At 36.8% G+C, this 27,517-nt stretch overlaps 1 protein-coding gene across 2 annotated transcripts in view; it reads right to left on the reverse strand.

Annotated features, from left to right (window-relative positions):
* The window catches only part of VPS54, a 184,637-nt gene that overhangs the window by 44,256 nt on the left and 112,864 nt on the right, over nt 1-27,517 (reverse strand). For both annotated transcript variants that reach the window (XR_016425973.1, XM_089980823.1), the window contains exons 9-13: nt 18,889-19,060; nt 18,697-18,780; nt 18,075-18,502; nt 17,698-17,851; nt 14,424-14,505 (exon numbers count right to left, since the gene is read on the reverse strand). Coding sequence is in view for 1 of the 2 variants with exons in the window: in XM_089980823.1 (XP_089836949.1) it covers nt 14,424-14,505; nt 17,698-17,851; nt 18,075-18,502; nt 18,697-18,780; nt 18,889-19,060 (920 nt within the window). In the remaining variant the exon portion in view is untranslated. The remainder of the gene's footprint in view (nt 1-14,423; nt 14,506-17,697; nt 17,852-18,074; nt 18,503-18,696; nt 18,781-18,888; nt 19,061-27,517) is intronic.

The following is a 27,517-nucleotide window of genomic DNA, read 5'->3' on the forward strand; positions in this document are numbered from 1 at the left end:
TTGATATCCCCTAGAAATTCAGTAATGGTCTTAGTTCCCTTTCGCATAGATTGGAACTGCCATTTCAGTTGAAGTGCACGTGATTCAGAAACCTGTGAATAAGAGTGAGCAAGATGTCTCCATAGTTCTGCAGCAGTAAAATGGTCAGAGATAGTTTGTAATATACGATCAGATAACGTGGCAGTCAAATAGGCAACCACAGATTGGTCCTTCTGAAACCAAACATCATACGCAGGATTTGGAATAGCAATGCAACTCACCTTCCCATCATTACCAGTTACCTCTTGCGTAATAGTCATAGGTGGGGCGGGTGATCCCCCATCCAGATGCCCGGAAAGACCATGACTTCGGATAAACGGCAGAATTTGGCGTTTCCAAAGTAAGTAGTTATCATGAGTTAATTTGTGAGAAACAAGTTGAGAAAGAAATCCGGGGCTGATTTTAGAATCCATAAGGAAGAAGATCAAAGATGAATCAAACAGCACGACAGAAATTCGTAGGTTGTACGGACAGAACCGTACGGACAGAAATTTTTGAGTTTTGGAAATCACGATTTTTTAGTTAATCGTGCAGAATGTACGATTTATCAACTATATTGCAAGAAATAGATAAGAAATCACAAGAAGTTTGAGAAAAGAGGCACTTTTGAGAAATGAGGGTTCCCAAATTTGGGGAAAACAGAAATTAGGGTTGATAAAATTGGGGATAACAGAATATGTAAGAAGGAAAAGATGCACGATATGAGGAAATGAAGAAACGACGTCGAAATATAGTGATTCAACGGAGAAACAACAGAGAAAAGATGAAAAAAAAAAAACACTTTCCTTGAGAACGCCCAAAAACGCACGTCAAGATCCTTAGGGGCCTTCCAGATGATCGTGATTACCACGCCCTTGGCTCTGATACCATGTGAGAAATCAGATGTGGGAGTCACCTTACTATCGTAGCAAGAGATAGAGAGAGAGGTAAGAGGGAAGAGAGAAAAAAATGTTGGGCGGCAATCATGTCTTCTCCCCTTTCCATTGATATTTATATGTTGTACGAGTGGTACAATACAGTACAGTATGCTGTACAATACAGTACAATACAGTACAATAGTACAATACAGTACAGTATGCTGTACAATACAGTACAGTAGTACAATACAGTACAGTATGTTGTACAAGTGGTACAATACAGTACAGAAATATATTCATTTACATATACATATTTAACACCACATTTCTATTTAGTGGTCTAGGCACAACTTCCCATGTACCACATTCATGTAAGGCTTCCATTTCTTCATTCATTGCTTCAATCCATCTTCTAGAACTTACAGCTTGATAAAATATGAGAGGCTCGTCTTCTTTGTTTATGGACGTTAGGAACAGTTGAAAATCCAATGAAATTTTTTTATAGCTTACCCACCTGTCAAGCGGATGTCGGGTCCGGGTGGATCTTCTGATGTCCAACATCTGTGGAGCGGGAGTAGAAGGACCAATGTCTGTGCAAGGGATGGACTCTTTCTCTCGTCGGGTGTATACAACACCTTTATACCTTACTGGCTCCAAGTTTTGTGTGGTAACCTCTTCTGGTTGGGATGCAGTTGTTGATTCTTCACATATCTCCTTCCGACTGCAATCTGTAGGGCAATCTTCCCTAGTATTGGAGAAGAGTTCTAAATTTAACCATGGATAGTACACCTCAACACTGGAACATGAATCAACAACATGAAGACTTAGAACATCAAGCTGATTGTCAAAATTCATCTCGTCAAAAACCATATTTCTCGATATTTTAACGCGTTTGCTCAATGGATCATAGCACCTATACCTTTTGTAGTCTTCAACATATCCCACAAACTTGGACTTTAAGGCTTTGTCCTGAAACTTATGTCTCAATGAGCTGTCAACGTGAACATAGCACACAGATCTAAACACGCGTAATTCATGATAGTCGGGATGTATGCCAAATAGAGAAAAAAGTGGTGACTTATTTTCTAAAATGGTCATGGGTAACCGATTTATCACATAGACTGTGGAGTGAAAAGCTTCTGTCCATAGGGTGATAGGGAGATTACTTTCGTGCATCATGCTCATTGCACTCTCAACAATATGTCGATGCTTCCTCTTAGCTCCCCCCGTTTTGTTGAGGTGTATGTGGGCAAGACACTTTTCTCTTTATCCTATTATGTTGAAGGAAACCAACAAAATCACTAGAAGAGAATTCACCTCCTCCATCACATTGGAAATTGAGAATATTGGTAGAGAAATGATTTTTCACAAAGGAATGAAATTTTTGAAACAATCCAAAAACTTCTGATTTATGTTTCATGAAAGATATCCAAGTATAGCGTGAATAACTATCAATGAAAATAAGGTAATATTTACTACCAGAAATAGAAGCAATTCAGAACATATGACCTCAAAAGGCCTTGAAGCTCTCTTATTAATTGAATTGAAGGGCAAGACATGACTCCTACATAAATGACAACTAGGACACTTTATATTATTGGTTTCTTAACTCAGACTGGACTTAGGAATGAAATTATTTAAGACAAGTTTTTCAATAAAATGACGACTACGGTGACCCAAACGACGATGCTAAAGAGTTGGCTTATTACATTTAGAAATGGCAAACACATATTGAGAAGAACCAAAAGATGGATGTTGATGAGGCTTCAAGGACGAACAGGCAGGATAAACAGAGAAGGAGGGATCTTCTTGAAAGATGTACATGTTGTCTCGTCTCTTTCCCTCAACGAATGTCTCCCTCGTGCAAAGATCCTTGACATAAACAGAAGATAGAGTAAATTCAACTGAGTCATTAATATCATCAACAAGTTTTGAGACAAAAACAATGTTCTTCTGAATATTAGGAGCATGAATAACATTTGAAAGATTAAGGAGAGACTTGGACATGGGTATAATGGCATTTCCAATATGTGAGATGGAGTGACGATAACCATCTCCTGTGACTATGCTATTCTTACCAACATAAGGAGTAGAATTCAAGAGTTTACCCGCATCACCCGAGACGTGGGTTGCTGCTTCGGAGTAGACTTACCAAATGCCCTTATCATTTTGTTTCATATTCAAGCCTGCCAAGGCTGCCAATAACAATTCATTTACTTCTCCTTCTTTCTTAGCCTCTGTTTGTGGGATTTTTCCTTTATTTTGAGGATTGAACCAACAATTTGCTTTAATATGCCCTTTCTTATTGCATAGGAAGCAAGTAGGAATGGGCCTTTGTGTTGTATACTGGGCGTTGGAAGGAGGCCACGACCCCTAAAGGCATTTCTCCCTTGTCCTCCCCTACCTCGAAAAGAATTCCCTCCTCTACCTCTACCATAAGTCAACCCCGTGGCCGACACATCTTGAGTTCCTGAATGCACATGGGTGTCCTCAGAAAACCCTTTCAGGGTCATTTCATACTGCAGTAGCTTTGCACGAAGATCTTCAAATTTAGGAAGTTCTGAGAGACACAACAAAGATGTTGGCAGAACATGATAGTCTGGCCCCAATCCACTTAAGGTCTGCTGCACCTTGTCTTTATCACTAACAAAACATCCCACACTAGCCAGTTGATCTGTGATGCCTTTATTTTATTCAGGTACTCCATAATAGACATTGAATCTTTCTTCAGCATTTAAAATTCTCTCTTTAGAAACACGATTCTCGCTTCAGAGATCTGCGAATATGTCTGAATTAGTTTGTCCCATAGCTCTTTGGATGAACAATCATCGGGAATGACTACAAGAACTTCCCGTGAGAGTGTTGAGGTGATGTATGCCACTAATGCTTGATCTCTTTTCATCCAAGCAACATAATCTGGATTTTTGTGAAGAACCAAAGATTGTGCCCCTTTATCATCCATCTTTTCCTGCGAAGTGAACTCTGGAGGGGGTGAGATCGATCCATCCAGATGTCCAGAGAGATCTTGGCTCCTTATAAAAGGAACAATCTGCCTTTTCCAGGTCAAGAAATTACAATTATTAAGTTTTTCAGACCAATTGGCTAAGAAAATTGGAGGAAAGGCCCGATTGCGAGAAAGATGAGTCCATTTGAAAGAATTGTGAAAATAGTCACTCGAATATTCTGCCCCCCCCCCCCGCCTTTTTTTTTTTGACAGATATATTCTATTCGGGTATGATCAGAAAAAGAAACTGATCAAAACTGGATATCAAAGATTGAATCAGTATAAGATTCAATAAAGGCGTGAAAACAGATGAACGTGATACCAGTTATGCACACTCCAAGGCAAAAGTATTTCAAACTGAAAAAAACACAATATTGAATATCAACACAGAGGATGGTTTCAGATTAAAACAAAATCGTGAAACAAAAATAAAGGTATTTCAGACTGAAACAACACAATATTGAATATCAACACAGAGGATGGCTTCAGATTAAACAAAATCGTGAAACAGGAATCTGCGCAAAACAAGAATCTGTGTCTTTTCTTGTCAAGAAATTCAAACGAAAATCTCTGTTTGGTTAAAGAAAGGATGCTAGATATGTTTCAGATTAAGTAAAATTGTGAAACATATCTGAAATAGAAGTAAAGAAGGAAGACGGTAAAGAAAAAATGATTGATTCTGAGAGAATCAGGTCTAAGGTAGAAAAGAGAAGAGAAGACGCTGAAAAAGAAAGGGGGAAGGGGAAGACAATGACGTCTAATCAAATGGGAACTAGATCTGAAGTAGAAGAAGAAAGGAAGGAGACGTTAATGTCCTTACCTGGATTGAAACCGAGATTGAAGGACACGCTCAGAAACCGAGATTGAAGGACACACTCAGAAACCGAGATTGAAGAATCAATATTTTCTTGACTTGGAAACCTCAGATCGTCTCTTTAGATAATCCTTCTGGAAAGGAAGCTCAGGCCCAGCTTTAACACTGCTCTGATACCATGTTAAATTATGAAAATCTTCAGGTTCACCTGTACAGGAAAGAAGAAACAAAAATTGGGAGAAGTGGCAGCAGAGAAAACACGTTAAGAAGAGCTCAGCGCAAACTCATTGTATTATGTTTTGAGTATATAACAATTACATAATTTTAGGGTACAAAAATACCCTTTTACAACAAGCATATTTACAATACTTCCAACGCTTGGATCTTGATTCGATCCAATATAGTAGTCGGGTATGGTCCTGCATAGACCCGACTTGGGTCCAAGATCCAATAATGACTTCTTTTCAATTTCTTCCACAGATTCGGTAAGTTGGAAAAATTTCTCCAAGGCACTGATAGGCCTTTCTTGTTCTCTTCGAGTATAAACATGAATATTTTCATTATTAGTATCACCATTATGTGGTGATATTTCAATATTTGATACTTCACAAGTATCATCTATACTTTCAAGATGATTCATAGAATCATCACATATATCATCTATAAGATCATGTAAGAACATGTAGTCAATTTCATTTGGTTTATCTAGCTTTTCAAATCCATTTTCATCTTCAAAAAAAGTCACGTCTTTTGAAACATATAGTTTGTTATTCTTGAAATCAAAATACCTATAGCCTTTTTGATGTTCCCCATAACCTAGAAAAACACATTCAATTGCCTTCGGAGATAACTTATCTCTCTTATGTGAGAGAACAAAGCATTTACTACTAAAGATGCGAAGGCGATTGAAGTCGGGGGAAAATTGAAAAAGTTTTTCATAAGGAGAAACATTCTTTAATTTATAAGACGACATTCAATTGATTAAGTATATTGAAGTTAAGACAACTTCGGCCCAATTTTTTTTTGGAATATTTTTAGAAATAAGCAATGTTTTAGCGGTTTCTATAATATGTCTATGTTTTCTTTCCACTAGTCCATATTGTTGTGGAGTTCTAGGGCATGATCTTTGATGGCAAATTGCATTTTGTTTTAAATAATTTTGAAATTCGTTAGACAAATATTCTTCACCGGAATCGGATCTAAGAATGGATATATTACTTTGAAAGTCTTTAAAAAAGGAAAATACATCGATTTATGATTGAGGAAATAAATCCAAACATAACGATTAAAGTCATCAATAAAAGTGACATAGTAAGAGTAACCACCTTTAGACATGACTGGAGATAGACCCCAAACATCCGAGTGCACCAATTCAAAAGGTCTTGTGGAAAAAAATGTTCTAGTTGGAAATGGAATAGACTTCATTTTTTTAAAAATGCAATCTTTGCAATTAATGTCATTTTCTTTACAAAATTTGTTTTCAAATGGAAAAATATACATTTTTGAATAACTTAGATGTCCAAGTCTTTTATTCCAAGTTTTCATGCTTTTATCTTGGACATAAGTGCAAAAAGAGTTTGTAGGAAGGTTTAGATGATCCATATAATAGAGGTCCCCCTTCCTATGGCCTTGCCCAATCCGCTTCTCAGACTGGAGATCCTGCACGAAGCAACCATTAGATGAGAAAGATATTTCATATCCATGGTCAGCAATTGGGAAACCGAAAAAAAATTTAAATTTAACTTTGGAACAACTCTTACTTTTAGAACAAAAAGGTTTTGAGAATTTTTAGAATCAAGTGTTCCAATACTTGTGATTTTTAAAAAAGTTTCATTTGTCGTAGAAACACATGAGCTTTTTGGATTGGTGTATACATCGGTCAATACATTTGCATGTGGAGTCATATGAAAGGATGCTCCAGAGTCTAAAATCCAAGAATATGTACCGAGTGATAATGTAGACGCAATGACCGCACCCAATGTGAAGGAAGTTGCTTTGAGAATTTGTTGTAGAGCCATAGATATTTGACCAAGTATTTCTTTGAGGTTGTCACTCTTGCCCTCATCTTCTTTGATGGTAGAGGATTCTTCAAGGGACGCCACCTTAGGCTTAAAGGTTTCATTTAGCTTTGGGCAAGCGAGTTTAATGTGACCCGACTCATAGCAATGATGACATATAATCATCTTTCTTCCTCCACTATCGTAGAAACACATGAGCTTTTTGGATTGGTGCATACATCGGTCAATGCTTTTGCATGTGGGGTCATATGAAAGGATGCTCCGGAGTCTAAAATCCAAGAATATGGGACCCGACTCGTAGCAATGATGACATATAATCGTCTTGCTCAAATTCGGCAATGGCGTCTTCTGTTGGTGGAGAAGTAGATCTATGGAGGAGTGATGACCTCACTTGCTCAAATTCGGGACATAGCCCAAACAAAAATTGGAACAATCGATCTTGTTCCATTTGTTTTTGCCTTAGTTCAATATCCTCCGTAGCTACCCATTTTGACTCTAAAAGAGCCGACTCATCCCATAGTGGATTCAAAGCACTATACTAATCTTATATACTTGAATCACCTTGTTTGGTGGTTCTAAATTTTTCTTGCAAAAAATATGCTCTTGCAAGGTCTTTTTGGGTATACATACCCTTCATAAAGAACCAAGCCTCATTGGTTCGACGAAATTTAGCTATATTAGCACATACCTTGAGTTCGACATTGTTCATGAACCAAGCAAGGATTTTGGCATGGTTGCTCTCTCAATCTTCAACTTTCTTTTGGTGGTCTTCAATGGCTTTGAGGCGAGCATCTCCCTCAAGAGCTTTTTCATGACTCCTTCCATCTTGGTGATTTGGTGAGCTCCAATTGGGGTTTCGAAATAGAACCCATAACATAACCCTAAAGTTTCTTACTTTTGAGGTTGTTCTCTGTTGTCGATGCCCACATGATGTAATTCTTTCCATTGAGCTTGAAGGATAGGTCGATTTTGGATTCCATGATGTCACAAAAAAAAAGTGAAGGATAGAGACAGTATATGTGAAAATGAATATCACGCTTCTTCCTCTAAGAATTGAATGGCTCTGATACTATGTAATGAAGTATGTGAAAAAATAAAGAATGCTAAAAGCATTCACAATGACCAACAATGGTCCAATACACAAGAGAGATAATAGCCAAGTCCACTCTGGGACAACATAAACAAGCCTTGAGAAAGGCACAAACTAAAAATAAATACTCTTTATTGAAAGAGAGAACTCTCAAGCATGAAGAATACAAAGGGGTTCACCCCTATTTATACACCCTAAAAGGGGTCTTAAAAGGAGAGCCAAAAGGGGGCTCTCATAGAGCCGTTGGGAGCCCTCAACGGTCACAAAATGTGATCGTTGGGGGCCCCAATGACTCTATGTGGGGCCTTTTTTGGGTTGGATTTTGAGACAAGAAATAAAAAATAAAAAAATAAAAAGAAAATGAAAAATGAAAAATGAAAAATGAAAAATGAAAAATGAAAAGAAAAGAAAATAGTTGTTTGCTAAAACAACTATGTGAAAAGGCATTAATACCCCTATCGGGTATTATACATATATATATATATTTATAGACAAATATATATATATATATATGTATATATAATTACATATATTTTAACATAGGGGTGGGGACCAGACTAGGCCAGGCAAGACCGACATAATTCTAAGCCTATTAATGTAACGCCCCCAAAATTTTAACCTTAATTATTGTTTAAGTATTGAAATTTCGAGACCATTTTTTTTTATAAGTATAAGTAAATTATATCTTATAATGCAGAAACGATTTTAAAAAACGGTTAAGACTTTGGGCGGGGTTATACTAAAGATAACACTCAAATCAAAATATACGGGATATACACATTTCAAACCACACACAATATAAGACTGAAATATAAAAAGTTTTAATTTCATTTCAAATCAGAGTATAAAAACAATAGTTGAGTCTCTACATAATCAATTACTTAAAACGAAAAATTTTGAGACTAATTTTTTTGTGATAAGTATAAGTAAATCAGATCTTATAATGCAGAAACAATTTTAAAAAATGGTCAAGACTTTGGGCGGGGTTATAATAAAGATAACAATCAAATCAAAATCTACGGGATATACACATTTCAAACAACGTACAATATAAGGCTGAAATATAAAGAGTTTTAATTTCATTTCAAATTAGAGTATAAAAACAATAGTTTAGTCTCTACATGATCAATTACTTAAAATAATAGGTGTGATATATTCAGTCAGACAATCATAATGCAATCATTTGCAATAAAACTATGTAGGCGTGATGTATCATTCATCTAATAAGTCAAAAATAGTCATTTGTAGGAGTGATGTGTCATTCACCTATACGCTAACATAAGCGTCACTATCATAACCTCATATTAAGATCTAAAATCAATAAGGATTTGATTCTCACATCTGAGTTCAATATATAATCATGCTACAACAGAAAAACTGTTAAATATGTATATGTAAATGAATATATTTCTGTACTGTATTGTACCACTTGTACAGCATACTGTACTGTATTGTACTACTGTACTGTATTGTACTATTGTACTGTATTGTACAGCATACTGTACTGTATTGTACTATTGTACTGTATTGTACCACTCGTACAACATATAAATATCAATGGAAAGGGGAGAAGACATCATTGCCGCCCAACATTTTTTTTCTCTCTTCCCTCTTACCTCTCTCTCTATCTCTTGCTACGATAGTAAGGTGACTCCCACATCTGATTTCTCACATGGTATCAGAGCCAAGGGCGTGGTAATCACGATCATCTGGAAGGCCCCTAAGGACCTTGACGTGCGTTTTTGGGCGTTCTCAAGGAAAGTGTTTTTTTTCATCTTTTCTCTGTTGTTTCTCCGTTGAATCACTATATTTCGACGTCGTTTCTTCATTTCCTCATATCGTGCATCTTTTCCTTCTTACATATTCTGTTTTCCCCAAATTTGGGAACCCTCATTTCTCAAAAGTGCCTCTTTTCTCAAACTTCTTGTGATTTCTTATCTATTTCTTGCAATATAGTTGATAAATCGTACATTCTGCACGATTAACTAAAAAATTGTCATTTCCAAAACTCAAAAATTTCTGTCCGTACGGTTCTGTCCGTACAACCTACGAATTTCTGTCGTGCTGTTTGATTCATCTTTGATCTTCTTCCTTATGGATTCTAAAATCAGCCCCGGATTTCTTTCTCAACTTGTTTCTCACAAATTAACTCATGATAACTACTTACTTTGGAAACGCCAAATTCTGCCGTTTATCCGAAGTCATGGTCTTTCCGGGCATCTGGATGGGGGATCACCCGCCCCACCTATGACTATTACGCAAGAGGTAACTGGTAATGATGGGAAGGTGAGTTGCATTGCTATTCCAAATCCTGCGTATGATGTTTGGTTTCAGAAGGACCAATCTGTGGTTGCCTATTTGACTGCCACGTTATCTGATCGTATATTACAAACTATCTCTGACCATTTTACTGCTGCAGAACTATGGAGACATCTTGCTCACTCTTATTCACAGGTTTCTGAATCACGTGCACTTCAACTGAAATGGCAGTTCCAATCTATGCGAAAGGGAACTAAGACCATTACTGAATTTCTAGGGGATATCAAAATTATCATTGATCAGTTGGCCGCTATTGGATATTCTGTTTCTGACAGAGATGTTGTTCAGCAGGTATTGGGAAGCCTTGGGCCCCAATATCGTATGTTTTGCACTACATTACAGGTTGCCTCTACACTTCCATGCTTTGAGGATTTACACGTTCACCTGTACAGGAAGGAAGAAACGAAAATTGGGAGAAGAGGCTGCAGAGAGAACACGTTAAGAAGAGCTCAACGCAAACTCATTGTATTATGTTTTGAGTATATAAAAATTACATAATTTTAGGGTACAAAAATACCCTTTTACAACAAGCATATTTACAATACTTCCAACGCCCAGCTTTAACACTGCTCTCATACCATGTTAAATTATGAATATCTTCAGGTTCACCTGTACAGGAAAGAAGAAACAAAAATTGGGAGAAGTGGCTGCAGAGAAAACACGTTAAGAAGAGCTCAGCGCAAACTCATTGTATTATGTTTTGAGTATATACCAATTACATAATTTTTGGGTACAAAATACCCTTTTACAACAAGCATATTTACAATACTTCCAACGCTTGGATCTTGATCCGATCCAATATAGTAGTCGGGTATGGTCCTGCATAGACCCGACTTGGGTCCAAGATCCAATAATGACTTCTTTTCATCCTCCCTCAAGTTGTGCATGGTCGTGGACCATGAATAACTTGCCTTTCAGAAACCAAAATCTGTCCTTTATCATCCCTTTGGTGAAAATATCCACAACTTTCTCTTCAGTTGGCACAATCATAGGCTCAATCTCCTTTTCTTCAACCTTTTTCCTGACAAAGTGCTGATCTATCTCAATATGCTTTGCTCGACTATGATAGATGGGATTAAAGGACATACTGATGGCACTTTGATTATCACACAATAGAAGTGATCGAGCAATTGGTTCTCCCATCTCTGTCAGGAGATGTCTTATCCATGTAGCCTCAACAGTAGCAACAACCATCGATCTGTATTCAACCTCTGTACTCGACCTGGCAACCGCCTTTTGCTTTCTACTACTCCAAGAGATCATGTTTGATCCAATGAAACCACAATAACCAGAAACTGATCTTCGTTCATCTGGGTCACCGGCCCAATCAACATCAGCATAGATAATGATTTCATGGCCGCTTTGATTTAATTGACTTCTCTTGTACACCAACCCATCACCAATTGTACCTTTCAGATAACGAAGTATTCGCTTAACTGCCTTCATGTGCGATGTATGGGGTTCATGCATAAACTGAGATACCTGATTAACCGAATACACTATGTCGGGTCTAGTAAAAGTCAGGTATTGCAGCATGCAACTATGCTACGATGCCTAGTGGGATCTCCATATAAATCCCCTTCTTTAGAACTCAATTTTTGATGAATGATACTTGGAGTTGCCAAATGTTTACAATCTTTCATGCCTGTCCTACTAAGAACATCCATCGCGTATTTGTGTTGAGTAAGAGTAAGTGCATCACACGTCTTATCAACTTTCACCCCAAGAAAATATCACAGCTCTCTCAGATCTTTCATTTTGAATCTCTTAATAACTTCTTCACTTAATATGATTCCTGCAGTTCCCTGTGATAATGATATCATCTATGTATATCAATAGAAGAGTGGTGACATCTCGTTTATTGTAAATGAATAATGAGTGATCTAGAAGAGACCGAGAGAAACCATGCTTCTGTATTTCCAGCGAGAAACTTTCAAACCAGGACCGAGAAGCTTGTTTCAATCCATAGAGTGCTCTGTTCAACTTGCATACATACTGATTAGCATCTTGTTCTGCATACGCAGTGGGTTGTTTCATATAGACTTCCTCTTTTAGGTCCCCGTGTAAAAAGGCATTTTTAACATCTAACTGACTCAACGTCCATCCATGTTCAATGGCTAGAATCAACACAATGCGAATAGTTCCCATCTTAACAGCAAGGCTGAAAGTTTCATCAAAGTCCTGTCCTTGTTTCTGTGTGAATCCTTTGGCTACAAGTCTAGCTTTATACCTTTCAATGCTTCCATTTGGCTTATATTTTATCTTGTACACCCACTTCGACCCAACCACATGTGAGAAATCAGATGTGGGAGTCACCTTACTATCGTAGCAAGAGATAGAGAGAGAGGTAAGAGGGAAGAGAGAAAAAAATGTTGGGCGGCAATCATGTCTTCTCCCATTTCCATTGATATTTATATGTTGTACGAGTGGTACAATACAGTACAATAGTACAATACAGTACAGTATGCTGTACAATACAGTACAATAGTACAATACAGTACAGTATGTTGTACAATACAGTACAGTAGTACAATACAGTACAGTATGCTGTACAAGTGGTACAATACAGTACAGAAATATATTCATTTACATATACATATTTAACAGCCTCCCTCAAGTTGAGGATGATTTTCAATCATGCTCAACTTGCCCTTAAGTAACCAAAATTGATGACTAACCAATCCTTTGGTGAAGATGTCTGCTACTTGGTCTTTGGACTAGGTAGAGTCGTTGGACTAGGTTCAACGACTCTTAGGACCACTACACCTCTTTTCCTTTATAAATAGAGGTGATCCCCTCCTTTGTAATTCAATCTTTTTTAAGCATTTCTTGTGAGGAATAAAATATTATTATTTTTATTGTGTTCTTCTATTTATACCCTTTTATGGGTTATGCTTGTAGTGTCTCCAATAGACACCCTTTGTGAGTTTTCGTGCTTTTGTGGAAGACCAGAATTTCATTACAATATCTCTAAAAAAAACACACTTGGGAAATATGAGCAATAATTCATACATACATAAACACATATATACTTCAATAATATATACATGACATGGATCCAGGTACAAGGCACAATGTGGAAAAGCTTGCTATGACACACCAAGTTTTGTAAAATTAGGACCTGTGGACACACACACATGCATATATATATATATATATGAAGAATGTGGTGGTCTGGACCCATTTTTTGTTAGGCCTGAGCAAAAGAAGATGGTGCAGGTGTTTTTTATCGAAGTTGAACCTGTGTTTGTCATGGCTTATTTACTAAGGATTGTGCTTTGGATTGAATTGGTTTGACGAAAAAAATAGAACCTTTTATCAAGTTTCAGAACAATTTAAGTTGTTGGTTTTTTACCCCTCTAGAAAACAGGTACATATATAAAAAAGGCCTAACCTAATACATGCTATCCACCAAGTAAACCATGATAAACACACTTACCAGTTCAGATCAATCAAAAAGCACCTGCAATCACAATTTCTTCCTGGGGCCTAACGAAAATGAGCCCCTACCAATACATTCCGTAACATAATATATATAGGTAATAGATCCGCGCTAAATGGGCACGGTGATAAATGAAACATGCTATTAGATTTTTGGGGGTTTTCTCTAAATTCTGCAGATGTGATCTATATGCTTGTTTTTATAGGAATCAATTATTGGAGCATTTGATTCCGATGCATGGATAGATTTTTATAAGGTTCCAAAAATCAATGGCATACAATTTTCATAAATTTTTGAGGCTCCAAATACCATTTTTCCATCCAAAATGCATGATCCAAGTGTCGATTTCTAGTAAATCAATCATGTTGAACACATCTATGGGGTTGGAATTGAAAAAAAAACACCAGAAATCTAATAGCATGTTTCATTTAGCACTGTGCCCATTTAGCATACATATATATATATATATATATATATATATATATATATATGTTCATTCAAAATTCTTATTCTAAAGCAATAGACCATGAATACCATCTTAAGTGCAAATTCTTGAACAATCATTCTAGATCATTATTATCAAAAACATTAAGCAATAAATCTAAGTTGAAAAGTGAAATATAATGTGATCAAACAAATTTAGAAAATTGTCTGGCAAGTTTGACCATGACCATGAAGTGTCATGGTCATGTCGGGTGTTGTGCCATGTTAACATGAGATAATATGCTAATGAAGCATCAGTGTGACAGATATACACACCGACATAAATAAGTACATGACACATTCATACACACATATATGGCTTTTTCACAATAGTGACAAAGCTATGACAATGATTACCTGGCATGATAGCATAGAAAAAACTGATAACCTGACTTGCTAAAGCCAAATGTTTTGCAGTTATGGACTTCAAGCCTGAAACCTACAACATCACAAAAACAAGAATGGTACAGAGAATATTTTAAGTATTGAGAGCAAAGCACAAAACCCATCACATAAGCACACAATAAGAAAATATAATGAAATATCTGAACATAAATTTAATCACTTAAGGTGTCAATATAGGGGAGAAAGGGGCTTCCATTAGAACAAACAATGAGAAACTCACACCACACCCCTTGTTATGCATTTATACGCTAACAGATTTACAACGACGTTGCAATGGTCCAGAATTATGATAGGAAATCATGATCCAAAATGATACTGGTCCCTAATGCACTACTCATGCTGGTTGCAGGTCCTGCAGATGAAAGGTTTGCCCACTTGGGTTGACTTCAATGCTATGCAAATTCATGAAAGGAGGTATTTTTATGTGTTCCTACATTATCTCCTTTGAGATTTCTTTCTTCGATGTCCTGTACAAGAATAAACATATGCAAATGCATTCCTCAATAATTTCAATATAATGTCTAAACCATCAAAGGATTTACTTAAAAAAGGTAAGACTTTTGATTTGCTCATCCATGATGACTGTAATATACTAACACTTTGCAGAATATACCTAAGCATGTACAATTGGACCCATTTATGACCAAACCTAACGTCCTCATGCAAACACACATTGGGTTCAAGAAAGCTAGGTTTATGAGGACCAAACCTAGCTTCCTTTAACACAATGTGTGTGTGTGTGTGTGTGAGGATGGGATAATGTTAGGTCAGGTAATTAGCAGTGTAGTATTTAACTGGAAGCCATGAGTGTGAGATATATTTGCTCCATCTGGCCCCATATTTGGCATGGTTCATTCATCAAGAAACATGCTTAGGCTCGAGTCGTCTTGACATTAAACCCTAATTTTTAGACAATGTATTTCGATGCATTGTGGACCATAGATATTTAAAGCCCTTGAAAACACATTTATGCAATGCAATCACATAATTCCAAGAACATGTTCATCAATAAAGCAAGCTATGCAAATCACATGTGTGGGGTTTGATTGACAATGCATGCAAGAGAAAAGGAAAAACAGTGGGTCAGCTAGATAGGGCATCCTAACAACTTGACCATATCTATAGTACCATATTCAGCATGATAACTATAGATTTTAGTCATCAAGGAAAAAAGGAAGATAAAACCAAAAAGCACTTTCATCATTTAAAAGATAAAAGTGGATGTTATATAGTATTATATTTGTATGTACTACTATTTTAAAGTTTTAACCAAGGTTGCCGGACTAAGAAGTGGAAGCGGGAAACAATACAGGAGGCAGAAGCGAAAAGCGATCCATTTTAAAATGTATAGGAAGCAGGAAGCGAGGAATAAAAAAAAAAGCAATATAAGAATTGAATGGGAATCGAAATGGAACACAAATATAAACTAAAATAAAAGTGACTATTCTTAAATTTCATGTTTTTTACTGTAAAAATTAAATTTTTAACAAAATCTAAAAATGATGATTGTCAATTTAGAGAAAGCACATGGAAGTGAGTGAGACGCGTGAGAGGAAACACATAAAAACATGAAAAGTAGAGTGAGAAAACATAATAAGAAGAATAGATGAAGCGTGTGAAAAGCATGGGAGAATCGAGATTCCCATCAAATTTCGGAAGCGAGGAGTATCGTGCTTCCGAAGCGAGTTTCCGGAAAGCAAGCTTCCCACTTATCTAAGAAGCTTCCTGTAACTCTGGTTTTAACCTTAAGGTTACAACTTTGTTAATTTCATATCACAAGAACTACATGGATCATATAAGTTGAATAAACAAAATATACATTTATCTCTTATTTGATATTGTTTTTGCTTCTAGTTCATTTTCTATTTTGTTTCTGATATGATTCTTATTTTCTCATTCAATTCCCAATCTACTAGTTTGATTCCCATGTTACTTTTCCAAGCAATTCTTGTTTCTTGCTTTTAGAAATTTTCAAATGCATTGCTTCTTGCTTTGCTGCCATGTTTTTTCTTCTTAGTTTACCAACCTTAGGGAGGGAGAAATCATGTTTTTTCTTTTTTCTAGTTTTCACACGAAAAAATGAAGGCAGCTTGGCATTATTGGGCAAGATCGAATCTGGAAAGGTAAACTTGAGTGGTTTTCAGATTCCGCAAATTGTAACTGAGTAAATGTACTCCTAATGTCCGGTCGGTGTCTGCCTAACCCCAACTTGCCAATCAAAAAAACAAAGAGAGAAAAAGAAACTAAGGAACTAAAGTAGGTGCGTGCAAGGAAAACACACCACCCACAAGGGGATTTCACTACTTTTTACAATTCAATTTACTGAAGGTGGCCTATTAAGTTGTATGTGCAAGCTTAGTCTTGTAAATAAGGGTACTCTGGTCTTTTCTAGTTTTTATTGGGACAGAGTTTCCTATTTTTCATTGGGATAGGTATTATCAACTTTTGTTTTCTTTTTCTCTTTGTAATTACATGCTGACATAGTAGTCATGTTGTCTTTTTATATGTCCTTTATGACCTACCGTATCATACCTCTATATATGTTGTATAATCAAATGGTACTCGCTTTTTTAGTCTTGCAAGACCTTAAGATGAGTTATAAGGGATCTGAGCAAGTAGGTTCAATCCCCATCTCTGGATGTCCGAATAGGCGCTCTGAGGCTTCAGCAAGCTCAAACTGGTCGTGTGAATGTGAATCCTCGATTGATAGATCAAAAATCTCAGGATTTGACTCTGACAACTATTGCCAGAATGAGACTAAAGTTGCATCACAACCAACTTAGTAGGGATGTTTTGGATCTAAAATCGGTTTTGGGTCATCATTCATTGATTTTTCAAAAAGGTTGTTTGGGTCATCTGCCTTAAATCTAGTAAAAAATTTATTTCTCAACAGTATTAAGTTGATGTTGGTACATGTACATGATTTCCCAACAGTATTAGGTCATCTGCATTAAATCTGGTAAAATTTCATTCCCAAAAAGGGTCTTGTTCAAGGTGCTAGCTGATTGATTTATCGCACATGTGCAAGCACCCATGCACCATGCTCCCACCTGCCTGACCCCCACCCCCAAACCAACCCACACTCTTCACATATTGCAAATGTGAGAAGTTCAACTTTATACCTCTCTTATATACACCTTTCTATCAGTTTACAACTCAAACAACAGACTAAACAATGCACAGATTAAAATTCGGCAAAATAACCAGTTATTATCAAACGTGATACCTGCATGGCACGTGCACCAAGAACAAGCTGGCATGTACGGGTGTTGAAATGTTTCAAGATCTCCACAATGCGGTGAACTACTTCAGAAGAAAGTGCAGGCAAAGATTTACTTATGGCTATGTACTCAGAAAGCATCTTCAGCAATATTAAACCACTGTACAAAAAGGAGATCCAGTGCCAGTAAGTTAGAACACGTATATGAAAAAAGTGTAGCAACAGAAAAGCAAAACAAAGAAAAAAGTGGCACCATTTATGTCACTAGCAGAACAGAAATAACAGAAGCATTTAACAAAAAAAACAAAGGAATACTTTGGATAAATATTTAACAAATACTTAGTAACTCATTTTTTTATACCGTATGCATTAAGAGAACTGACCAGTTTACCATGTGATAACCAACACCTCCATATACAAGCATCTGAGAAGTTGGTTTTCCATGTTCCTTTATGTTCCGATCATCAGAACGGACGAAAGTATTTGAAACTTCTGCTGTATTGTCTTGGCCCTCAACTGATTTTGCCAATGGTTCAACTTGCTTCAGATTTTTTAGGGAGGCCTCAGTAGAATCTTTCTGGACCATATGTGGATTAGTGTAAGATCCTCCAACTTGCTGAACTGAGTCTTCGAGGGAGATCGAAATCTTTGTTGGGATTGACAATGCAACCCCTGACACATCATCAGAAACTAGGTTCCCATTTACTAGTGCTCCAGAAGAAGCAAAAGAATCAATGATGGCCTGAAATTCCTCAGGGACATCAACTGAGACCCATGTTTCTTGATCAAGAACTGCTGCAATCTTTTCCATCTACAACATGAAAGCTAACATTTAGAATAGCAATGGCTAGTAACAGAAGATAAATGGGAACAGAAATAGATAAAACATACAATTATAGATCCCAAGTTAAGAAGCTTGAAAGGCATAATAGGCTTTCAGTACAAATTGATGCTGGTACAATAAAATGGAATAGGTCAAAAAGGGACAAAAGTAACAGAAATTACACGGGAGACATGCTGAAAGTCCACAAAAGCTTTGGACTGTGACTGCAATGTACCACGTATACTATAACCGAGCCTTCCACCAATCTGTCAAGGAGAATTAACGGAGGAAAATGACCAAAACAATAACATTCATTAATCTAGAAACAAGAAAATAATAATCTAAGTTATCCAACTATTATTATTCACAATTACCTTCTCTGTAGCTGATATGAATTCCTGAGTTATGTTGTAGATACTTAAAAATTCTTGCAATCGTAACCTAGGATGAAGCTGTGCACGAACACCAAGCAGCTTAGCCCATCTTCCATGTGCAGCATCACAAGCTGAGAAAATGGCTTCAGTATTTTCCCTTAGGACATCAGCCCTGTTCACAAATGTTTAAATCAGATTTTTAACCAGTTTAGATAAGAAAAGAAGCAACAAGGCACTTATGATATGAATTCCCTATTACAAAACATTAAGTATCCAATAAGAGAAGAATAAATAATTAATACAAAACCAACATAACAAAAGAACATTAGAATTTGTTGATGCAAAGATGGAACTTCGTTGTGAAAGAAGTAAATGTAGCCTGCCTGCCTTTCCTTTTAATTGTAATTTTGACTTTCCACTGGGGTATTTGAAACCATTTTGGATGAGCTTTGTTACAAAGTGATGTCCTGTTTTGTCCAGTTTTTTATAAAAACTATGTATTTGTGGAGATGTTTTGTGTTTGTCTTTTTATGTGCTACCCCTTTCCTTCTGTATATATCATTAATTATAGGGGTATTTTTGTACATTTACTTTAGAGTAGTGGTAGAGTCAACCATTTTTGTCTTTTAGTGTAACAAGAGGGAAGGTCCTCAATATATTATTGTATCTCTTATTCTTTAAGCTAATGAAGTTTCCCTTGAGTTCCTCTATATTTTCTCACCCTATTAATTCTCTTCTTGCTTTGATATGGTATCAAACTCATATCTGAACCAAAGGGAAGATTGAGATTGAGGTCAGGAGAGGAAGGAGGCTCCATTCACCTCAAGCTGGTGCCCTGCATTGGGATTCATGCACGCTGACATCAGCACTGTCAGTACAGATGGTCAGGTCTGATTTGTTTGAGTTAAGGCTTTGATTCATCTGATTTTACGAGTCAGACAAATCATGCTCGACAAGTTCCAATGGTAAAATGGTCATTTTTGTAAATATCGCAGGACATTTATGACCAGTAAGGTCATTTTTGTCCATTCCCTACTTAACTGAGTCAGTCAACCAGGTTTTGTGAATTAAGGAGGGAATTAATGTACATATAATATATAATCACTATATATATATATATACGCTTAACTAGGCTTAGTTACGCTAACTAAGTTCTCACTTAGTGTAACTATGTAGCTGACCAACCAGTTCAGTCAACTGAACTGGCCGGGCCAGCTGGACCTAGGGTTGGATCATCAAGATCCAACCCAAAGACCCATGGCCCATTTTTACTAGAGCATGGGGCCCCTATTGTTTTGGGTCCCATGGTAATGGCTAAAATATACAAGTGTTGAACTTGTTTTGTAAAAAGCAAACCCAAAACATGACCGTCTTGGTGTTGCCATTTGGCAACACCAAGGCTCACTTTTGTCCTATAAATAGGACCACTCCCCACCCCACCCCCCTAACCCTTTCAACCCACTTCACTTTCATGCTCTTCTCCCTACCTCACTCCCTCTCCTCCACACCATCTTCTCCTTTTCTCTTACTATTGATGTGGCAACCACCATAATGCACCCATTCAAACCCACTAGCCCAGCCTAACCGAGCTAGCACTACACCTAACGCCACCAATAGCCCAGATCTGCCAGTTTGCCCCTGACTGCACCCACACCTATTCCCCTTCAATAAGCTCGGCCTCTCTGAACCCAACTCAGTCTGGTACGCTCTCTGTAAGACCCGAGATTTAAAAAAAAATTATATATATATATATATATATATATATATATATATATATATATATATATATCGGATCCATATTGTATCCAACATGGATCCGGTTCCCAGCCCACGCGTTGCGTGGGATATTTAAACCCCCGCATGGGGAGTTTCTCTTTACGAAAAGAGGAAACCCCCTCCTGCACGCTGTAATATCGCATTTTTTCACACTTAGTCATTTTGAGATTTTTCAAAAATTTGGCTAAGTATAGAAGAAAAATCGGTAGATTCTCGATTTTATGTCGATGCTTTTGAAACTAGGCATGGCTCAGGTCTCATTGTCAAGGCCTAAACGAGCCACTTAAAACGTGAGAAAGAGTTTTATTTTTTAAGCAAAATTTGGGCTATTTTCGAATGAATTTCAAAAGCAAAATCCGAGTTATATATCGTTGGATGCGTCTTGAAATGCTGAGCGTAATAGTATTTTACTTTTCTGAATTCGGGTTACGGTTGGCCCGAAAATCGTATTTTTTCAAAAAAAAAGCAGTTTCTCGATTCGGATCCAAATTTGGATGGACCCGGATCTGATAGATTTTATCCAAATTAATATGGATTTGGACTCTATCCAAGACCCATATTAATCTGGATTTGATCCAGCCGAAGACCCATTTGGACTTTTGGATTCTGGATCCAGATCCATATTCAAATCCATGCCGAATGATTTTTCCAACTTTAAATTCATTAGATAGTTTTAAATTGGAGTTAAATAATGTTAAGAAAACTACCAAGTTAATTTGGCAACTTTTGCAAGCTTCTAAAAATTTATTTATTATTTAATATTAAATAAATAATTATTTAATTAATTAATTTAAATTAATTCCGAAAATTTATTTTGATGTTTGTTTAGGACTCTTAGTAGAGACCTTACACACATCTATAAGCATCTAAGAAGGTTTGAGAGACTTAGAGTCCAAATGAATTAAAACTTCGAAAAGTCAACTTGAAGAATTTTAAAATTTTCGGAACTCTCAAGAAAGAAGAGAGTTCCATGTGGGGTTGCACTCTCTTCTCCAGCCTATCTAGAAGGGGGGGGCTAGATCTCTATAAATAGATCAAAAAAAAAGGGTAAGGGAAAGAAAGAGAAGGAAAAAGGGAGAAAGAAAGAGAGAAAATGAGAGGAAAAGAGAGGAAGAAGAAGAAGGCTACCTTCTTCAATCATCCGTCGTTTCCACCATTGTGTTCTTGTTTTCTTTGGATCTTTGCGTAAGGTACAGGTTTTCTCTCTTAAATCAAGGGAGAAATTGAATATAGATTGGATTTCCATGCAATATTTTGATGAAAATCCACGAAAAAAAAGAGTGAATATGGATATTTACTCTAAAATACATGGAGGAAGATTCGTGGATTCTCTTTCATGGATGTGTTTTCGATTCTTTCATCTTTTCAAAGAATAAATTTTTGTATATGCTAAAACAGATTCTTTTTATGGTACAAGTGTCCTTTTAGAGCTTACCTTTGATGAATATCGATTTCCATGAACGATCCATGTTATGGACTGCTAGGGCATGTGAAATCTGAATATAGCGAAGCAAAAAAATCGTGGCATGCATGTTTGCTTTCGTGGTAACAAAAGATATTTATTGTATAACCAGGTTGTGTGTTTTATGAATCTGTTTTATGAATCTAAGTATACTTGATCAATGCATGCATACTTAATGCAAAATTCATGTACAAGCATGTTGAGTGTGGCCATGTGTGTGAAATAGAATGATAAAGCTGAAATCGGCATGCCAAATTGAATATGCATACATGTTAGAAGGATGAACGTTTGCCTATACATTGCGGCCAAATTTTGAATACACATAAGTATGCATATCCGGAAAAAAAAATCTGGTTACATATAAAAAAAAAATTTATGGATGTTTTTTACTGGCTCAGCAGGGGTTGGGCTGGTGCAGGCCTGGTAGGTCCAGACAGGCTAGCCAATGGGCTGACAGATTGTGTTCAAAAAAAACTTTTTTTTTTGTGGTTTGGGCTGGCAGGCAGCCAACCGAGTGTCACTCGACTGACTGCCAGGCCCTGGCAGGTGGTGCACAGGCTCAGCCTGGTCCGTGTGGTACCCTGCCAGGCCCAGCCGACCCAGTCGGTTGGGCTGGAGCCGAGCCCCAGACGATTGGGTTGGCTGGGTGTTGGACTATGTTTTTTACAACAAAAAAAGTCTTTCTAAAGGAAAGAGCATATGCAGTTTGGCGTGAATATTTCCAGATTCTTGCTCATGGAAATAAATTGGTTATATTATGCATGTTCATGGTATTATTACAAAACTATTTCATGTACATGTGCATGCCGTTGGTACCTAAGTGTATTCAGAATATGCTAAGTGTTGGTAATGATTCAGTCAATGCATGTAAATATTCAGAATATGCTAAGTGTATTAGACTTAATCTTATGCATACAAAGGGGTGATATTTCTCACATGCTTACACTTGCTATGTGATGCATGTTCGAGATATTGTTGTAAGCATGTTTACATGTGCATGTACATACATGAAATTGAGATGCTTTTGCATGATCAAAATGGCATGCTTGTTCGCATGTTTTAATTGGAATGGTTCATGAATGAAAGCATGCACTTGGTATGGTTGTGTGAACTCATGTACATGCATATGTATATTACTGTTTCATGCACATCCTTAAATTGGCATAAATGAATGTGCATTGAGAAGCATTTAAAAAGAAATGCATAGTGACATGTCATTTATGATTTTTGCATATGAATACATTGATGATCAAAATCGTTCATCATGAGCTGAGTGAGCCTTGAGCATGTGTTGCTCTTTATTTTAATTGTTCCATGCATTGCAAAAATCAAATGTAATATTATGGTTTTAATTACATTGTTCTATGTTGCCACGGGTTGTAGTCCCGTGAAAAGCTTCGCATGTTGAAATGCGAGTTTGTGTTATTAATTTTGCATGTTGAATTGCAATTTAAAATAAGATAAATTAATAACAAGATAAAAGAAATTAAAAGAACAGTGTAATCTATGTTTCTTTGATGTCCCTTCTAAAGTATGAGAATCTTGAACATTGCGGTTTGTGGGAACCGTGAGGATACTAAAACTCCATATACGTTGTTATTGTTACTGAACCCGATATTGAGGTTCTTCTCTTGACCACAATTTTAGGGAGAGTCTGTTACTTTGTCTGGAGGTGGTGTGTAGACATAGCTGTTATTTTGGTATACCAAGAAAGTGGCATTATGATTGTTGATTTTCATAGCGTCTCGACATTGGACATTGATTTTCAATGTTCCAATAGATAGTGTTGATTCCTAATATCGGTCGAGGGCTAAGTTTGAAACCCAATAATAAAATACAATTTGTGTGCTAAGTTACTCTGGAAAACCCAACTTGACCTCGAGAATTTTTACCCGTTTGAAGTATCCGCGGGCAACAATAATTAAAAAAAAATAACTTAAATTGTGTGTATTTAATAGAGACATGCATATGAAAAGAAAACTTTGATAAAAGATAATAATTTATTCATGCATTGCATTGAAATCATGCATATTCCTGTCATACATTAGATCATGCATATTTACTTATTCTCTTAATTGTGATATATTGGTGAATGCATGATGTTTGTTTTCTAATGAATGTTAAATGTCTTTATTGCTTAATTTATGGTCTTTGTTTACTAATTGTTCTATATTGCATGGATGGTTAATTGAATTATGAATTTGTCATAATTTCATCCCTCTAAAATATTGCATGAATCTTATTTGTGTTATTTTTACTTATTTGTTTCATTAGAGGGATTCGTATACAGAATTCTTAGATTCTGACACCCCAACTTTTGTGTTTTTTGCAGTCTCAGAAGCCAAGTGAGACGACTTGCTCTTGAGAGGAGCTACGAGGGGACCACACGATTGCTTGGCAGATTCCTTTGGACAGTGTGGCTCTTCTTTTTCTTTTATTTACATTTTATTTGCTTATGTCTCAAACTTTGCATTTTAATAAATAAAGTTTGTGCTTGGTTTAAATGATGGGTATAACATCCCTTGTGGTGGTGGTGGTGGTTGTGTTTAAGTTGTAAGGACCCTGGGTTTCTGGAAAGGTTTCCGTAGTCATTTAAAAAAAAATTGTCACTTTTTCACGGGTATGAGTTGGGATTGTTACAGGTTTGGTATCAGAGCCCACCACAAAATCTTATATATTATCATCTTTTTGTACCAAAATTTTTATTTTTGGTAAGTACTCCCTGTCCAAGAATGCTAGCATGTCGTGCCTCGTGCTCCAAAGCAGTCTTCTTCACTCGTAAGGCTATGAGGTACTTTTATGAAAGTATATGAATTCCTTATGTATTCATGGTTTAATTCTTAATTTTTATAATATAAATTAATAAATTGTGATGTTCTTGTATAATTGCATTTATTGTAAGCGTGCAGGATCAATCCTAAGAAGGTAGGATCGATCAAGGTATGACTTTCTACAAAATTTTATGTTTTAGATGTATCGCCGCAACCGTGCTTCGACTTCTTCTGGTGCTCCCGCAGATTGGCAGGAACAGAGGGATTTCATGATGAATGCCCTCCACACCCTAACGAAGACTGTGACGGCGCATGCTACGCAAGCAGCTACTTGTGTCCATCCGACCGAGGTTGCTCTGAACCCCAGCGTAGTCACCTACAAGAGGTTCTTGAAGTTGGATCCGCCCACTTTCACAAGGAAGGCCAACCCAGAGGCAACTGAGAGTTAGGTCGAGGAGACTGAGCGGGCATTCGATGTCCTACCTGTCCCTGGGGACAGGAAGACCGCTTTTGGCACGTACCATCTAAAGGGTGATGCCAAGAAGTAGTGGGACACCCTGCGAAGGGTGAAGTACGATGGAGTGGACGTGATTCCCTGGGAGGTTTTAAGGGAAGAGTTTTTGAACACGTACTTTCCCTCCTTTGAACGAGAAAGGATGCAACCAGTGTTGTGAAAAGCGTTGAGGAGTAGCAAGGTGCTCCACCAAAATTTGAGGCGAGGCGTAAGCCTCGAGGCATAAAGCGTAAGCCTTAATTTTTTTTTTAACTTAAAAAAACTATAAAAAATATCTAAAATTATAAATAAATAAAAAATGCTTTATTTTTTGAAGCAACAACCAACAAGAAATAAAAAATCTCAAATAAATACTGAAAAATATGAAATTAACATATAATCAAATGAATTCATATTCATATTCAATAAGATTTAACATATATAACTTGGAAACTAAGAGTATACAACTTCTTTTCTCCTTCTAATCTGTACTACAAAAATAATAAAATTTTCCAAGCCATACAAGATTTATACAATATCGATATTGTACTTGCCAAACAATTCAAAGAGCATGGTGCTTAAACTTTTAAATGAACAAAAAAGTTATTTCAGCGTCATGCTTATGAGTCCAGGAAATATTAAAGAGTATACAACTTTTTTTTGTCTTGAATAACTCGGTTTCAAGTGAACTTGAAATCCTGTAATATGTGAGCAGTGAATGCAAAATTAAAGATTGCTAATAGGGTGTCTTGAATAACTCTGTTTCAAGTGAACTTGAAATCCTGTAATATGTGAGCAGTGAATGCAAAATTAAAGATTGCTAATAGGGTGCTTCGACCCACCAACTTTATTACTAATGCTGCTGAATTCACCTTCTGGGAAAAAAGTGTTCGAGCTGTTGAAACCATAAAAAGAAAACATCATACTACCTCTGACACTAAGGTTATCTTGAAAGAAAATATTGTCGTGGTATTAAAAAGAGTGCCAGATAATTTGTGATGCAAGGCTCCAAAATCTTTTTGGGAAGTCTCGTGTTGGGCATTTTGAAATGTTAAAACTTATCGAGTCTCACATTCTTATAAAGGAGACCTCTTCTCAAGTGCCAGTGAATGAAATCCAAGGAAGAAATGTAGATGATGAGACTGCACAAGTGGAGATTGAGGGAGGTGCGCTAAGACAGGGTCAGATAAGAAACGTAGAACTAAGAAAAAGACCGAGGAGACTATACCACAGGCTAATCTAAGTGATTATGCAGGAGTGAATGTGCACAACATAAACTTAATTTACTTGAGACGGAACTTGGTGGAGGATTTGCCAGATGATCTGGAGAAATTCCAGGACAAAATTGTTGGTTCATTTGTGAGAATCAGGATTTTTTGTTCGGGTAATAAGCAAGACATGTACAGGCTTGTACAAGTTGTAGGTAATCTTTCTTTCATTTGTTGATTATCCATTTTACAATTGTTTTATGTACCTAAAGAGAACATGGCATAATTGCAGATGTTGTTGCTATAGGTACTAACAGGGCACCCAAATTTTAACGCTAAAGGAGATTAGAACTCAACCGAACTGTAGACTGAAATTTCACACAAAAAAATAACAGAAAAGAAAAATATATACAAATATATAAAACATGTACCTCTCTTCTTCTTCTTCTTCTTCTTCTTCTTCTTCTTCTTCTTCTTCTTCTTCTTCTTCTTCTTCTTCTTCTTCTTCTTCTTCTTCTTCTTCTTCTTCTTCTTCTTCTTCCGAAACCCAAGCTCAGGTTACGTTGACAGACGAGACGAAGAGAGGTGGGAGACACCGAGACGAGAAGTGGGAGACGAGTGAGGGACTGTGAGAGAGAGATGAGTGAGAGGCGAGTGAGGGACTACGAGAGACGAGTGAGGGACTGCATGCGAGAGACGAGAGAGAAACTGCAAGAGACGAGAGAGAGACTGCAAGAGATGAGAGAGAGACTGCGACACAAAATGAGAAATTAGGGGCCCCGGCCCTAATTAGGGTCGGGGCCCTGATTTAATAACATCTAACTTTTGGTCAAATGGGGGCTTTGACCCCCATTTGACCAACAAAAAGGGGCGCATACGCCTCACATTGAGGCGCATTTTGCCCCGAGGCGTACGCCTC

The sequence above is a fragment of the Nuphar pumila genome, chromosome 11, assembly GCF_984573655.1.
Source record: "Nuphar pumila chromosome 11, dmNupPumi1.hap1.1, whole genome shotgun sequence".
NCBI lineage: Eukaryota > Viridiplantae > Streptophyta > Magnoliopsida > Nymphaeales > Nymphaeaceae > Nuphar > Nuphar pumila.